Source organism: Mobula hypostoma, chromosome 11, assembly GCF_963921235.1.
Source record: "Mobula hypostoma chromosome 11, sMobHyp1.1, whole genome shotgun sequence".
In the NCBI taxonomy this organism is placed as follows: Eukaryota; Metazoa; Chordata; class Chondrichthyes; order Myliobatiformes; family Myliobatidae; genus Mobula; species Mobula hypostoma.
In genome coordinates this window covers 90,286,552-90,303,473 of record NC_086107.1, presented here as the reverse complement: position 1 = coordinate 90,303,473, position 16,922 = coordinate 90,286,552, and the positions used below count along the sequence as shown (strand labels likewise).

Genomic DNA, 16,922 nt, shown 5'->3' with positions numbered 1-16,922 from the left:
TGGAGCAGTTCCAAGTCATTTCTAAGGCAGGAGTTGATATGTTTCATCACCAGCCTCTGAAGACACTTTATCTCAGAGCTACTGGATGATAGTTGAAGCAGGTCGCCACGTTCATCTGAGGCACTGATGGGATTGAAGCCTGCCTGAAGCTGATGGGTACCTCAGACTGCTGAAGCAGCAGGTTAAAGAGATCAGTAAACACTCCAGTCAGTTGATAAACACAGGTCTTTAGTGCTTGGCCAGGTACCCCGTCAGAGCCCGATGCTTTCTGTGGGTTCACCCCCGTGAAGGATGTTCTCACGTCAGCCTTGAAGATTGAACTCATAGCGACTTCGGGGGCTGTGGGAGTTTGTAAAAGTGCCTCTATGCATTTGTCAATCAGCTGGGAGCAAAACCTCGTTGTCACCGATGTCACTTGGTTTCAATTTGTAGGAGATAAGGGCATTTGTAGGAGAAAAGGAAACAGCTCTGCCACAGCTGTTGAGAATTCTTCTGGGATTCAATTTTTCCAGATTTGCCACTTTGCAAGTGAGATGGCTTTTTAGCCCATTATACTTGTAAGGAAATAGAGGCTAGATTATTGAACCAATAGAAAGTTGGAAGGATGGACCAATAGGAGTCAGGCAGTGAGAGCCAATGAGAGGCCAGCAACAGACTCCGCCCTCTATGCAATGCAGCGACGCCAGCGGCTGAAGACATTCATTGCAACACGCCGGGTAGGGGGCGGGGCTGAGTGCCTGTGAGGGCGGAGCGTTGCTAGGGAGGGTCACGTGCCCCTACATGGTTGCTGATCAGGTGATGCCGGCTTGACGATGGCGGCGTTGGCGGAGTCTCTATCGCTGGAGAGAGGTGAGGGGACGAAGCGGGACAGAAAGGGCGACAAGAGCGGGAGACCGGGTTCCTGCTCCTGCGCCCGCTGCGTCCGTCCTATCAGTATTCTGCGGGCGGACACGGGCGGCGCTCTGCGTCCTCGATGCCTATTTATTTTATGAATGATCTGTTATTCTACTGACCAATCGTCTGTCCAGGATCTGATTGGCATTTGGGCGGACTAATCAATCGGCGTGACATGCTGTCAGATTAATATGCATAAGGTGATAAAGGTGTTAAAACCAATAGGTGCGGGAGGCGGAGCCCTAGTAGTAGTAGGTTAGGTTGCATACTGGTACTTGTTTGGAGCTGCAGGCATCTTTCCAATTTCCCTGTTGAGGGGTTGGCACACTTCACGTAGGTGGATGGGTGTCAGGAATGTTTTTGGGTGTTCAATGGAGTTGTCTCTTTTCTTCAAAGTATCTACTCAAGTAAGATTTTATTCCCACCACCTGTCACCATCCTGAAGCAGCTTGCCTCATCAGCAGTTATCTTCAGCTTTCAACAGTCTACATCCTAAAACAATCCTGGCTCCCAGTCACAGAGGAGTGGACAATTAGTTCCAATTAGAGATAAGGGAGATGCTAGGGAATCTTTTCCTGCATCAAAGCTGTCCAAATCAGCAACTTTTATGTGTGTTGCTTGAAATTACCAGCATCTGCAAATTTCCTTGTGTTTGCAGATCTGGAGAGCATGTTTTCAAGATTGCTTAATGCCATTTCCAAGTGTAAGGAGAATGAAATAATTGTTGCGTTGGATCCTTTGCAGCTCAAAAAATAAAAGATAACACAATAATAATAGTAATGCACAATATATATAAATATATATAAGATACATAGATTGATTGTATGTCCATAAAGTGACGCTAGGCTGACATTAGGTTACTGACAGGAAATAATAAAGTAGTGACAGAATTGGTGTGTGGAGGTGTTGATCAGCCTTACTGCTTGGGGTAAGTAAGTGTTTTGAGGCTGGTGGTCCTGTCATGGATCTGATTGGAGTGGGACAAACATTCCATGAGCAGGTTATGTGGGACCATTCATGATGCTACTGGCCCTTTCCTGGTACCTTTCTGTATATATGCCCTTGATGGTGGGTAGGCTGGTGCCAGTGATGTCTTGACTGGCCATTGTAGAGCCTTCCTGATAAAGGAAGAAGTTTGAGAGGGTATCAGAGATAGAATTCTTTCACACGGGAGTATTTGGAATTAGGAACGTGCATGCTGAGGGAGTACTGGAGAAAGAATTATTACAGATTGAAGTATGGAGGTAAGCACTTGAATTATCGTAGTACACTACAGACCAAGTGCTGATAAGTTGGATTAGCACAGGTGGGTTTTTGATGGCTGACATAGGGGTGATGGGCAGAAAGGCCAGTTTATGTGCTGGATGACTCAGTAACTATTCCCCCTTTTGGAAGATTGAAGTTGATGCTGTCATCCCATTATAAAGTGATTATTTTTTCAATCTCTCTTCTCCTTTCGTCAACTAAAATTGAATGAGATTGTTGGACTTTATTTGTCATGGACTGTATTAAAACAGTCATTGACAAGTGTGTCCCCACAAAATCATCCAGACTCTTCCCCAACCGGAAGCTCTGGATGAGCCGTGAAATCCGCAATCTGCTGAGGGACTGATCAGAGGCATTCAAGTCTGGTAACCAAGAACGTTACAAGAGGTCCATTTATGATCTCTGCAAAGCCATTTCACGGGCCATGTGGCAACTCCAGACTAAACTTGAATTAACAAAGGATGCTCAGCAGTTGTTGCAAGGCTGGAATACCACCTCCTCTTATAAAGTTAAATCAAGTGACATAGGTGACAACAGGGCTTTGCTTCCAGATGAGCTCAATGCCTTCAATGCTCACTTTGACCATGGAGGAACCATCATGAGCTCCCACAGCCCCCGATGACCCTGTGGTTTCAGTCTCTAAGGCCAACATGGGAGCAACCTTCAGGCGGGTGAACCCACAAAAAGCATCCGGCCCAGATGGGGGTACCTGGCCAAGTTCTAAAGACCCGTGTTGATCAACTGGCTGGAGTATTCACTGAGATCTTTATCCTCTCACTTTGGCACTCTGGAGTACCCACCGGCTTCAGTCAGAATCAGGTTTACTATCACAGGCATATGTCATGAAATTTGTTAACTTCGTGACAGCAGTACAATGAAATACATAATAATATTGGGGGAAAAAGTAAATTAATTACAGTAAGTGTATATATGTATATTAAATAGTTAAATTAAAAATAGTGTAAAAACTAATAATATAAAAGTAGTATTCATGGGTTCGCTGTCCATTTAGGAATTGGATGGCAGAGGGAACAAAGCTGTTCCTGAATCACTGAGTGTGTGCCTCCAGGCTTCTGTACCTCCTTCCTGATGGTAATAATGAGAAGAGGGTATGTTCTGGATGATGGGGGTCCTTAATGATGGATATTGCCTTTCTGAGGCACTGCTCCTTGAAGATGTCTTGGATGCTATGGAGGATAGTACCCAAGACTGATTTTACAACTTCCTGTAGCTTCTTTCAGTCCTTTGCAGTAGCTCCCCATACCAAATGTGATTCAGCCTGTCAGAATGCTCTCCACAGTACCTCTATAGAAGTTTTCGAGTACTTAGGGTGACAAACCAAATCTTTTCAAATTTCTAATGAAATATAGCTGCTGTCTTGCCCTCTTGATTGCTGCATTGATTTATTGGGGCCAGCTTAGATCCTCAGAGATCTTGACATAGAGGAACTTGAAATTGCTCACTCTTTCTATTTCTGATGCCTCTCTGAGGACTGGTGTGTTTTCCCTTGTCTTACCCGTCCAAAGTCCACAATCAGTGTTTTGGTCATACTGACATTGAGTGCAAGGTTGCTGCTGCAACAGCACTCAACTAGCTGGTGTATCTCAGTCCTGTACACCCTCTCATCTCCATCTGAGATTCTACCAACAATGGTTGTATCATCAACAAATTTATAGATGGTATTTGAGCTATGCCTAGCCACACAGTCATGTGTATATAGAGAGTAGAGCAGTGGACTAAGCACACACCCCTGAGGTGCACCAGTGTTGATCATCAGCAAGGAGGAGATATTATTACCAATCTGCACAGATTGTGGTCTTCTGGTTAGGAGGTCGATGATCCAGTTGCAGAGGGAATTACAGAGCCCCAGCTTCTGTAGCTTATCGATCAGGGCTATAGGAGTGATGGTGTTAAATGCTGAGCTATAGGCAATGAACAGCATCCTGACATAGGTGTTTGTATTGTCCAGGTGATCTAGGGCCATGTGAAGAGCCATTGAGATTGCGTCTGCCGTAGACCTATTGTGGCAATAGGCAAATTGCAGTGGGTCCAGGTCTTTGCTGAGGAAGGAGTTGATTCCAGCCATGACCAACCTCTGAAAGCTACTTATCATAGTAGATGTAAGTGCTACTGGACGGTAGTCATTAAGGCAGCTCCCGCTAGTCTTGTTGAACACTGGTGTAATTGTTGTCCTTTTGAATCAGGTGGGAACTTACTACTGTTGCAGAGAGAGGCTGAAAATGTCCTTGAGTACTCCAGCCAGTTGGTTGGCACGTGTTTTCAGAGTCTTTCCAGCCTTTCGGGGCCTGCCACCTTGCGAGTGTTCATCCTCCTGAAAGACAGCCTGACATCGGCTACCGAGGTAGAGATCATAGGGTCATCAGGTGCAGCAGGATCTTCATAGTCATAGTCATAGTCATACTTCATAGATCCCGGGGGAAATTGGTTTTCGTTACAATTGCACCATAAATAATTAGATAGTAATAAGACCATAAATAATTAAATAGTAATATGTAAATTATGCTAGGAAATAAGTCCAGGACCAGCCTATTGGCTCAGGGTGTCTGACCCTCCAAGGAAGGAGTTGTAAAGTTTGATGGCCACAGGCAGGAATGACTTCCTATGACGCTCAGTGTTGCATCTCAGTGGAATGAGTCTCTGGCTGAATGTACTCCTGTGCCCAACCCGTCCATTATGTAGTGGGTGGGAGACATTGTCCAAGATGGCATGCAACTTAGACAGCATCCTCTTTTCAGATACCACCATGAGAGAGTCCAGTTCCATCCCCACAACATCACTGGCCTTACGAATGAGTTTGTTGATTCTGTTGGTGTCTGCCACCCTCAGCCTGCTGCCCCAGCACACAACAGCAAACATGATAGCACTGGCCACCACAGACTCGTAGAACATCCTCAGCATCATCCGGCAGATGTTAAAAGACCTCAGTCTCCTCAGGAAATAGAGCTTCACAGCTGAAGTTATATTTTCTCTTTCAAAGCGGGCATAGAAGGCATTGAGCTGCTCTGGTAGTGAAGCATCACTACCATTCATGCTATTGGGTTTCACTTAGTAGGAAGTAATGTCCTGCAAACCCACCAGAGTTGACGTGCATCCGATGTCACCTCCAGACTCTGAACTTTTTTACTGTGCCATGGCCTGTTCTTCATCAAGTTATGGTATTGTTGCACTGTTGTAACTATATGTATAATTATGTGGTTCGTCTCCCTCAGATCCCACCGTCAGCTCCTGGGCTCTCAGAGGCTCCATCTTCCTCTCACCCCAACCCTCCCCTCTCCATTGACACCCCCAACCTCCCCCCTCCCCCCTCTGATCCCAGCTCTCATCCGTGCCGGGTCTTTACCATCCCCTCCGACCTTCAACTGTCGGAGGCAGAGCGCTCGGTCCTCAGTAAGGGCCTCACCTTTGTCCCCCTTCGCCCACACCTCAGCGAGTTCCGTGTTCGCCATGATGAGGAACTTTTCTTCCACCGTCTCCGTCTCCGAGCCTACTTCTTCGGCAAGGACTCTTCCACCCCCACCGATGACCCCTTCTCCCGTCTTCAACCCTCCTCTTCTTCATGGACACCCCGCTCTGGTCTTCTGCCTGCTCTGGATCTCTTTATCGTTAACATCAACCGTCTCGACTTCACCCACACCTTGTCCCCATTCCAACCTCACTCTTCGGAACGCTCTGCTCTCCACTCTCTCCGCACTAATCCTAACCTTATTATTAAACCTGCCGATAAGGGGGGTGCTGTTGTAGTCTGGCGTACTGACCTCTACCTTGCCGAGGCACAGCGACAACTCACGGATACCTCCTCTTATTTACCCCTCGATCGTGACCCCACGAAGGAGCACCAGGCCATTGTCTCCCACACCATCACCGACTTTATCCACTCAGGGAATCTCCCATCCACTGCTACCAACCTTATACTTCCCACATCTCGCACTTCCCGTTTCTACCTCCTACCCAAGATCCACAAACCTGCCTGTCCTGACAGACCTATTGTCTCAGCTTGCTCCTGCCCCACCGAACTCGTTTCTGCATACCTCGACACGGTTTTATCCCCCCTTGTTCAATCCCTTCCTACCTATGTTCGTGACACTTCTCACGCTCTTAAACTTTTCGATGATTTTAAGTTCCCTGGCCCCACCGCTTTATTTTCACCATGGATGTCCAGTCCCTATATACTTCCATCCCCCATCAAGAAGGTCTCAAAGCTCTACGTTTCTTTTTAGATTCCAGACCTAATCAGTTCCCCTCTACCACCACTCTGCTCCGTCTAGTGGAATTAGTCCTTACTCTTAATAATTTCTCCTTTGGCTCCTCCCACTTCCTCCAAACTAAAGGTGTAGCTATGGGCACCCTTATGGGTCCTAGCTATGCCTGCCTTTTTGTTGGCTTTGTGGAACAATCTATGTTCCGTGCCTATTCTGGTATCTGTCCCCCACTTTTCCTTCGCTACATCGACGACTGCATTGGCGCTGCTTCCTGCACGCATACAGAGCTCGTTGACTTTTAATAAACGAGTCTCCAACTTTCCAACTTTCCAACTTTGCCTCCAACTTTCACCCTGCCCTCAAGTTTACCTGGTCCATTTCCGACACCTCCCTCCCCTTTCTAGATCTTTCTGTCTCTGTCTCTGGAGACAGCTTATCCACTGATGTCTACTGTAAGCCTACTGACTCTCACAGCTATCTGGACTATTCCTCTTCTCACCTTGTCTCTTGCAAAAACGCCATCCCCTTCTCGCAATTCCTCCGTCTCCGCCGCATCTGCTCTCAGGATGAGGCTTTTCATTCTAGGACGAGGGAGATGTTTTCCTTTTTTAAAGAAAGGGGCTTCCCTTCCTCCACTGTCAACTCTGCTCTTAAACGCATCTCCCCCATTTCACGTACATCTGCTCTCACTCCATCCTCCCGCCACCCCACTAGGAATAGGGTTCCCCTGGTCCTCACCTACCACCCCACCAGCCTCTGGGTCCAACATATTATTCTCCGTAACTTCCGCCACCTCCAATGGGATCCCACCACTAAGCACATCTTTCCCTCCCCCCCTCTCTCTGCATTCTGCAGGGATCGCTCCCTACACAACTCCCTTGTCCATTCGTCCCCCCCATCCCTCCCCACTGATCTCCCTCCTGGCACTTATCCGTGTAAGCGGAACAAGTGCTACACATGCCCTTACATTTCCTCCCTTACCACCATTCAGGGCCCCAAACAGTCCTTCCAGATGAGGCAACACTTCACCTGTGAGTCGACTGGGGTGATATACTGCGTCCAGTGCTCCCGATGTGGCCTTTTATATATTGGCGAGACCCGACGCAGACTGGGAGACCGCTTTGCTGAACACCTACGCTCTGTCCGCCAGAGAAAGCAGGATCTCCCAGTGGCCACACATTTTAATTCCACATCCCATTCCCGTTCTGACATGTCTATCCACAGCCTCCTCTACTGTAAAGATGAAGCCACACTCAGGAACAACACCTTATATTCCTTCTGGGTAGCCTCCAACCTGATGGCATGAACATTGACTTCTCTAACTTCCGCTAAGGCCCCACCTCCCCCTCGTACCCCATCTGTTACTCATTTTTATGCACACATTCTTTCTCTCACTCTCCTTTTTCTCCCTCTGTCCCTCTGAATATACCTCTTGCCCATCCTCTGGGTTCCCCCCCCCCCTGTCTTTCTCCCCGGACCTCCTGTCCCATGATCCTCTCGTATCCCCTTTTGCCTATCACCTGTCCAGCTCTTGGCTCCATCCCTCCCCCTCCTGTCTTCTCCTATCATTTTGGATCTCCCCCTCCCCCTCCAACTTTCAAATCCCTTACTCACTCTTCCTTCAGTTAGTCCTGATGAAGGGTCTCGGCCTGAAACGTCGACTGCACCTCTTCCTAGAGATGCTGCCTGGCCTGCTGCGTTCACCAGCAACTTTTATGTGTGTTGTTATGTGGTTTTTGTTAGTTTTTCAGTCTTGGTCTGTCTTGTGTTTCTGTAATGTCACACCGGAGGAATATTGTATCATTTCTTAATGCATGCATTACTAAATGAATATAAGAGGACTGCATGTCCTCATAATTAATCTAATCTCGCTCAAAAGTGTTTCTTCGCTCTTGAAATAGCTCTCAGCAATCATACCTGGTTTTCTTGTACAGACCTGGGTCACCATACTTAAATGCCACAGATTTAGTTCTCAGCAGACAACGAACCTCCTGGTTCATCCATGGCATTTGGTTTGGGAATGTACAGCAAGTTTTTGTAGGCATACATTCATCCACATAGGTTTTAGTGAAGTCAGTGACAACTGCAGCATACTCATCCAGCTTCAAAGATGAATCCCTGAATACAGTCCAGATCACCGATTCAGAGCAGTCTTGTAAGCACTCCGGCATTCCCCTGGTCCATACCTTCGTGGTCCTCACTAACTGGTGCTGCAGTAATTTGCCCATTGCAGTTTGCCTATTGCCACAATAGGTCAACGGCAGATGCAATCTCGATGGCTCTCCACATGGCTTCAGACCACCTGGACAACACAAACACCTATGTCAGGATGCTGTTCATCGACTATATCGCAGCATTTAATACCATCATTCCCACAATCCTGATTGAGAAGTTGCAGAACCTGGGCCTCTGTACCTCCACCTGCAATTGAATTCTCGACTTCCTAACTGGAAGACCACAGTCTGTGCGGATTGGTGATAACATATCCTCTTCGCTGACTATCAACACTGGCGCACCTCAGGGGTGTGTGCTTAGCCCAATGCTCTACACTCTGTATACACATGACTGTGCGGCTAGGCATAGCTCAAATACCAAATACAAATTTGCTGACGATACAACCATTGTTGGTAGAATCTGAGGTAGTGACGAGAGGGCGTACAGGAGTGAGATATGCCAACTAGTGGAATGGTGCCGCAGCAACAACCTGGCACTCAGCGTCAGTAAGATGAAAGAGCTGATTGTAGACTTCAGGAAGGGTAAGACAAAAGAACACATGTCAATCCTCATAGAGGGATCAGAAGTAGAGAGAGTGAGCAGCTTCAAGTTCCTGGGCATCAAGATCTCTGAGGATCTAACCTGGTCCCAACATATTGATGTAGTCATAAAGATGGCAAGACAGCGGCTATACTTTATTAGGAATTTGAAGAGATTTGGCATGTCAACAAATACACACAAAAACTATTATAGTTGTACCATGGAGAGCATTCTAACAGGCTGCATCACTGTCTGGCATGGAGAGGCTACTGCACAGGACCGAAAGAAGCTGCAGAAGGTTGTAAATCTTATCAGCTCCATCTTGGGCACTAGCCTACAAAGCACCCAGGACATCTTTAGAGAGTGGTGTCTCAGAAAGGCAGCGTCCATTATTAAGGACCTCCAGCACCCAGGGCATGTCCTTTTCTCACTGTTACCATCGGGTCATCATCATCATCAGGCGCCATGCCCAGTTTGAGCTTTGACTGCCATGGCCCACACACTCCTGTTTCGGGTCAAGTGGATCAATTCATTGGTATTCATTTCCAGTTCTCTGGCTGCTGTCTCCATCATCATTTGTCTTTGTCTTCCTCTTGCTTTCTTCCCTTCAATCTTTCCGATAATTACCGTGCATTCTAACTCCTCTTTCCCAATCACATGTCCAATAAAGTTATGTTGCCTTTTCATGATCTCACACATTATTTCTCTTCTTGTGTTTGCTCTGTTCATGACATCCTTGTTAGATATTCGTTTCGTCCATGATATTCTTTGCATCATCCTCAAAAACCACATCTCTGCTGCTACAATTCGTTTCCTCATGTTACTGGATAGTGTCCAACATTCTGAGCTATATAACATAACTGGATAAACATAACATTTCAGTACTCTGAGGCGGGTTGTCATGCCTACTTTAGTATTGATCAGTATACTCTTCATTCTCATAAAGCTATCTTTTGCCATCTCTATTCTTCTTTTAATGTCCATGTCGCACCTGCCATCTGATGTCACCCAGCTTCTCAAGTAGCAAAAGTTCTGTACTTGTTTTATGTCTTCCCCATTTACTCTCAGCTTGCAGATAGGATTCTCCTTCTTTTTGGATATCACCATACATTCTGTCTTTTTGCAATTGATAGATAGACCCATTTTTGTACTTTCTTCAACAATTATATCAATTAAGTCTTGTAGTTCTTCCACCGTACTTGCAATTAACACAGTGTCATCTACATATCTGAAATTATTGATGTTTTCACCGCCAACTTTGATTCCCAAGATGTCTCTTATTTTTTGTAATATTGTTTCACTGTATACATTAAATAAATCAGGGGAGAAAACATACCTTTGTCTAACGCCTCTCTTGATTTTTGTAAACTGACTCACTTCTCCATCTATTCTTACAGCGGCAGTTTGTTCCCAGTACAGATTTCTGATTAGGTGGAGGTCTTTCGGATCTAGATCTAGAGTTTTCTGTAATATTTCAAATAACTTATTGTGCTTCACTTCATCAAATGCTTTTGTGTAGTTGATAAAACAAACAAACAAATCTTTTTGCACTTGATTAGCTCGTTCTGATAGTATCCTTAACATCAATATTGTGTTTCTTGTACCTTTGTCTTTCACAAAACCACATTGTTCTTTACCTATTTCAGCTTGTATCTTACTTTTAGCTCTTGTCATCAAAATTCTTAGAAGTATCTTGGTGATATGACTCATTAAGCTTATGGTCCTATGTAATTCACATTCTATTGCTCCAGGTTTCTTAGGAAGAGTGATAAGTACTGATTTTTTTCATCTCTTCTGGTATTATTCCAGTCTCATAAATGTCATTGATTAAATCAGTAAGTTTTTCAATTCCATAATCATCAAGGGCGATAATTTGTTCTATTACTAATTCATCAGGACCTGCTGCCTTTCCTTTCTTCATCTTATTTATTACATTACGAACTTCTGATTTTAAAATACTTGGACCTTCGATGTTTTTCTTAATTTATGGTTTTTCGCCTCGATCGTCTTCAAACAATTCCTGAATATACTCAGTCCATCTGTTCATAATCTCATCTTTTTCCATGATAATGGTACTGTCCTTTGCTTTCAAACATCCACTTGAAGAACAGGGGAGCTCTTTACCAGTGATATTCTTGATCTGTTGATGTAACCTTTTTGGATCAGTAATAGGGATTTTTTCTATTTGCTGACATTCCTGGTTTAACCTTTCTTCTTTGGCTTTTTGATGTAAGCTTTTAACTCTTTTTTATCTAAGGACTTATATTCTATAGGATTTGCTTTCTTCCGTCTCCTTTCTTCCATTAAATTTTTGATTTCATCTGTCATCCATTTATTCTTTGTGCTTTTTTCTTTTTTAGGAATCACTGACTTTGCTGATTCTACCAAGGCATCCTTTGGAGAGTTAAATTTCATTTCTACATGATTGCTATCATCTTCAACAGATTCTGTTTCTAGACTTTGAAATCTATTCCATACTTCAATTGTAAATTTTTGTCTTAAGTTTTCTTCTTTAATTAATTGCAAGTAGTCAAGGGATTGTTCAGGTTTTTGCTTCTTTAGTTTTTTAAGATTTACCTTTACATGACATACTACTGGGTTATGGTCACTATTACAGTCTGCACCTGGATATGTTTTGCATTGAGTCACTGAGTTTCTAAAGTCAATTTGATTTCTATTGTTATCACCTGGACTTTTCCAGGTCCACAAGTGTCTTAGATGGTTTTTAAAGTAGGTATTCATAATGACCTGATTATTCATCTTGCACCATTCTACCCGTTTCTCACCTCCTTCATTTCTTTCCCCTAGTCCAAATTTTTCTATGGCAGCGGTCCCCAACCACCGGGCCACAAAGCGTGCGCTACCGGGCCTTGAGGAAACGATATGATTTGGTGATAGGAGTCAGCTGCACCTTTCTTCATTCCCTGTCACAGCCTCTGTTGAGTTTGAACGCATGCGAGGTCATTACCCACGCGTCATCCATGTCAGTGCGGGAAGGAGATCAACTCCTTGAGCATGCAAATGATGGCGGGCTGAAAAGTATGTTTGACATAACATCTCTGCTGGCATTCTGGATCAAAGTCAAGGCTAAATATCCTGAGTAAGCCACAAAAGCACTGAAAACGTTGCTTCCAACATTTTTCTGCGAAGTGGAGTTTTCTGCAATGAATGCAACGGAAACTAAATTGCGGAATAGACTGGACTTAAGGAACCCCCTTGGAGTATCGCTGTCTCTCCCATCACCCCTCGATAGGACCGTCTTGTTGTAGGGAAACAAGCCCAGGGCTCCCACTGATTCAGCGATATTGGTGTGTTGCAATAATTTTATATGTTCATACGGGGAAAATATGTGCTGTGTGTTTAATATCCAAACGTTACTTAAAATGTTATGATGGTATTGACTTACTTATATAACCATATAACAATTACAGCACGGAAACAGGCCATCTCGGCCCTTCTAGTCCATGCTGAATGCTACTCTCACCTAGTCCCACCGACCTGCACTCAGCCCATAACCCTCCATTCCTTTCCTGTCCATATACCTATCCAATTTTTCTTTAAATGATAATATCGAACCTGCCTCTACCACTTCTACTGGAAGTTTGTTCAACACTTACTTCAAGCTCCCCTGTCCTCCCCTGATAATTGACTTATCGCTATATTCATGTGAGGAAAATATGCGCTGTGTGTTTAATATTAAATTCATTAGATAAATCCTTTTAGAAACGAAATTGAGTGTATTAACCACTCATTACCTATATTCCGGTCGTGATTAACACCCTCTCCCCCCGAACAGAATCGCCAAAAACGATTTGTAGAAAAAAATCAGCAGGTACACGCATGTGCTCTGGTGCCTGCGCAAGGCTTCATGGTCATTGTAGTCTTTCTCTGGGTAAACACAACGTATTTGGCTGCTACTCTTGTCCGTTGGCAACCCTACTCCCCCCCACCGCGGTCGGCTGGTCCGCAAGAATATTGTCAATATTAAACTGGTCTGCAGTGCAAAAAAGGTTGGGGGCCCCTTTTCTATGGTATTTCCATCAGCACCTTGTCCTACCTTAGCATTTAGATCTCCCATGACAATAACAATATCTTGAGATTTGCATCCATTCTTTGCTTGTTCAAGCTCTTCATAGAATTTATCTATATGCTCATTTGTTCCATCTGTTGTTGGTGCATATACCCGTATAATTGCTAAATCAAATGGTTGTCCTCTGAATCTAACAAGGAGCACTCTTTCTGATATTGCCCAATGTCCTAAAACACTTTTTGCCATGTTTTCATCCATAAGAATTCCTACTCCATCAGTATGGGATGTTCCACAAGAATAAATTAGTGTTTTATTTCTATTCTGGCACGTTCCAGCACCTATCCAACAAACTTCGCTAATTCCCATGATATTAATCTTTAGCCTTTCCATTCATTTATCACATTGTCCAATCTTCCTGCTTGATATAGGGTTCTTACATTCCAAGTGGCAATAATTTTCTTTTGTGTTACTTGAATTTTATGAGCAGTAGGTTGGTGACAGTCGGGGATTCCCTGCTGACCAGAATCAACCCTACCGAGCGAAGCATCTTCAGAATTGTCTTGAAGATCCTCTTGACGCTGTTGTTGTGTGATACATTTTGTGAGTTTGGCCATGGTTTTCTTAGCAAATAGATTCTAGGAAACCTAGTATCTAGCAACGGAGGTTTGCTATTGCCTACCGTTGGACGAACTAAAGAAGTCGCCAATTTCTCTTCCTAAATGTTCATCTGCCTGTACTATAACCATTGACATTTGAGGTCCTAGCTCACCCGCCTTCTCCATCATAAGTTCAATTACTGAACCTGCCGGATCTGCCGTTGGCTTTCGCTCGTATCCTGAGCAGGAACCCTTGCAGGTGCCACCGTTCCGGGTCAGAGCGGCCCTGGGTGCAATGAATGACTAAGGGGTAACTCCACTTTTCCCAAAGCTCTGAAAGTCCTCAGTCAGAGCCTCATCACCAGTTGCAGTTTAGAGTCATACCCAGGACAATACCATCAGGTAGGAGTTACAGAAGACTGAAGGCACACACTCAGCGATTCAGGAACAGCTTCTTCCCCTCTGCCATCCGCTTCCTAAATGGACATTGAAGCTTTGGACGCTGCCTCACTTTTTAAATATACAGTATTTCTGTTTTTGCATGTTTAAAAAAATCTATTCAATATACATAATTGATTTACTTGTTTATTATGTTTTATTTAATTTATATTTTTTCAGCTCTGCTAGGTTATGTATTCCTGCTAAAACATTGTTTACTTTTACATTTACATTTACATCATTTATTATTACATTGTAATTTGTCCTTTACTCTGCCTATTGTCTTGTTTATTAATTCTTGTGCTGTCTTGCACTGTTTTGTGCACTTTATTTAGTCCCGTGCAGGTCTGAAGTCTAATGTAGTTTTGTGTTGTTTCAGGTAGTCTAGTGTAGATTTATGTTGTTTCATGTAGCACCATGGTCCTGGAGGATTGTTGTTTCGTTTTTACTGTGTACTGTACCAGCAGTTATGGTTGAAATGACAATAAAAGTGACTTGACTTGATTGAACTGCTGCTGCTAAGTTAACAGATTTCATGTCACATGCTGGTGATAATAAACCTGATTCTGATTCTCATTCTTCAGCCTTTGCCTATGCTGAGGGAGAGCAGAAATACAGCTAGGTGATCAGACTTTCCGAAGTGCGAGCGTGCAGTAGCATGGTAAGCACTATTAATGGTGGTGTAACAGTGGTCCACTGTGTTGTTTGCTCTGGTACTACAAGTGATTTGTTGATGATAATTGTTTAGTGACCTTTTCAAGCTGGCCTGGTTAAAATCCCCCAAAGTGATGGTGAAGGCGTCAAGGTGTGCTATTTCGTGCATGTTGATTCCATTGCTCAGATCATTTGGAACCTGTTTGACATTGGCCTGAAGTGGAATGTACACCACTAGCAAAATGATTGCTGAAATCTCCCATGGCAGGTAAAATGGCCGACACTTCATTACCTGGTATTCCAGGTCTGGTGAGCAGAATTGGAACATCACTGACACATTTGTGCACCAAGAGGAATTGATCATGAGGCATACACCTCCAGCTTTGCTTTTGAGAGACTCAGCAGTAATTTCCACTGCCTAAGAAGAGCATGGTAACCTGCCTTAATCACTACATCCAGCAGCACCACATCCACAATGCTGAAGTGTTTTGAGAGATTGGTGATGAACCATATCAACTCCTGCCAGAGAAGCGACTTGTATCCACTCCAGTTTGCCTACCAGCACACCAGGTCCACAAGAGATGCCATTAAACACATCTCCGCCATTAAGCACATCTCCACCATTAAGCACATCTACACAAAGCATTGTCGCAGGAAAGCAGCTTTCATCAGGGACCCCCGCCACCCAGGACATGCTCTCTTCTTGCTGCTGCCATCAGGAAGAAGGTGCAGGAGCCTCAGGACTCACACCACCAGGTTCAGGAACAGTTATTACCCCTCATCCATCAGGCTGTTGAAACAAAGGGGATAACTTCACTCAACTTCACTTTCCTCATCATTGAGACGTTGCCTCAACCAAGGGACTCTTCATCTCATGTTCTCAATATTTATTGTTTATTTATTTATTTATTATTTCTTTCATTTGTATTTGCACAGTTTGTTGTCTTTTGCACACTGGTTGAGCACCCAAGTTGATGCGGTCTTTCTTTGATTCTATTATGGTTATTATTCTATTAAGGATTTATTGAATATGCCAGCAAGAAAATGAATCTCAGGGTTGTATATAGTAACATATCCAGTACTGTGCAAAAGTCTTAGGCATATGTATATACCTATGGTGCCTAAGAGTTTTGCACGGTTCTGTGTTTGTCAACGTGGGACAGAGAATGAGTTTGTAAATCAGACAGGAGCAAAGGATGTAAGGAACGGCGAGGGTGGAGCGCGCAGGAGGGGTGTGGGATAGGTGGCAGAAATGGAGTACCAGGGGTGGGTGGTGGCGTGGGTGCAGACACACCCAGCCCTGAGACACCAGGCAAAGTTATTTGATTCCAAACAAATGGTTAATTGATCATTACAGAATGGCTCTCTGGTACTTCTGGCTCCCTGCCCTCCCTGCCCTCTCCCTGCCTCCGTCCCACTCTCAGTCCACGATAGAGACCCATATCAGAATCAGGTTTATCATCACTCAAGTATATTAGATTAGATATTAGATTATGAAGACACGTAGTCCTCTTTTATTGTCATTTATTCATGCATGCATTAAAAAATGATACAATATTTCCTCTGGTGTGATATCACAAAACACAGGACAGACCAAGACCGAAAAAAACTAACAAAGCCACACAATTATAACATATAGTTACATCAGTGCAACAATACCATAACTTGATGAAGAAGTCCATGAGCACAGTAAAAGTTCAAAGTCTCTCAAATGTCCCACATCTCACGCAGACGGACAGAAGGAAGAAAAACTCTCCCTGCCATACCCGACCACGGTCCGACTCTCAGTCATCCGAAAACTTCAAGCTCTGATCAGCTCTCTGACACCGAGTACTGAGCGCCATCTCTATCCGAATGATTCGACCTCCTTCTCGGTCACCAACAGCAGGCAAAGCCAGGGATCTTGAGACCTTCCCTCCGAAAGATTCCCGACCGCGCAGTAACGACAGCAGCGAACGAGCGTTTCAGAAATTTTTCCAGATGTTCCTCTGTACTTTCACGTCCATCTCCATCAAATCAGAATTGTCCACAGCCCCTATTTAACAGAAACGATATCATTTTTCATTGGAA

The 16,922-nt window shown here is 44.3% G+C and overlaps 1 protein-coding gene across 1 annotated transcript in view; it reads left to right on the top strand.

Moving 5' to 3' along the window:
- The first annotated feature begins 812 nt into the window (after window positions 1-812).
- The window catches only part of lin7b (lin-7 homolog B (C. elegans)), a 37,854-nt gene continuing 21,744 nt past the window's right edge, over window positions 813-16,922 (top strand). The window contains exon 1 of the mRNA XM_063062484.1: window positions 813-849. Within this exon, the coding sequence (XP_062918554.1) occupies window positions 813-849 (37 nt within the window). The remainder of the gene's footprint in view (window positions 850-16,922) is intronic.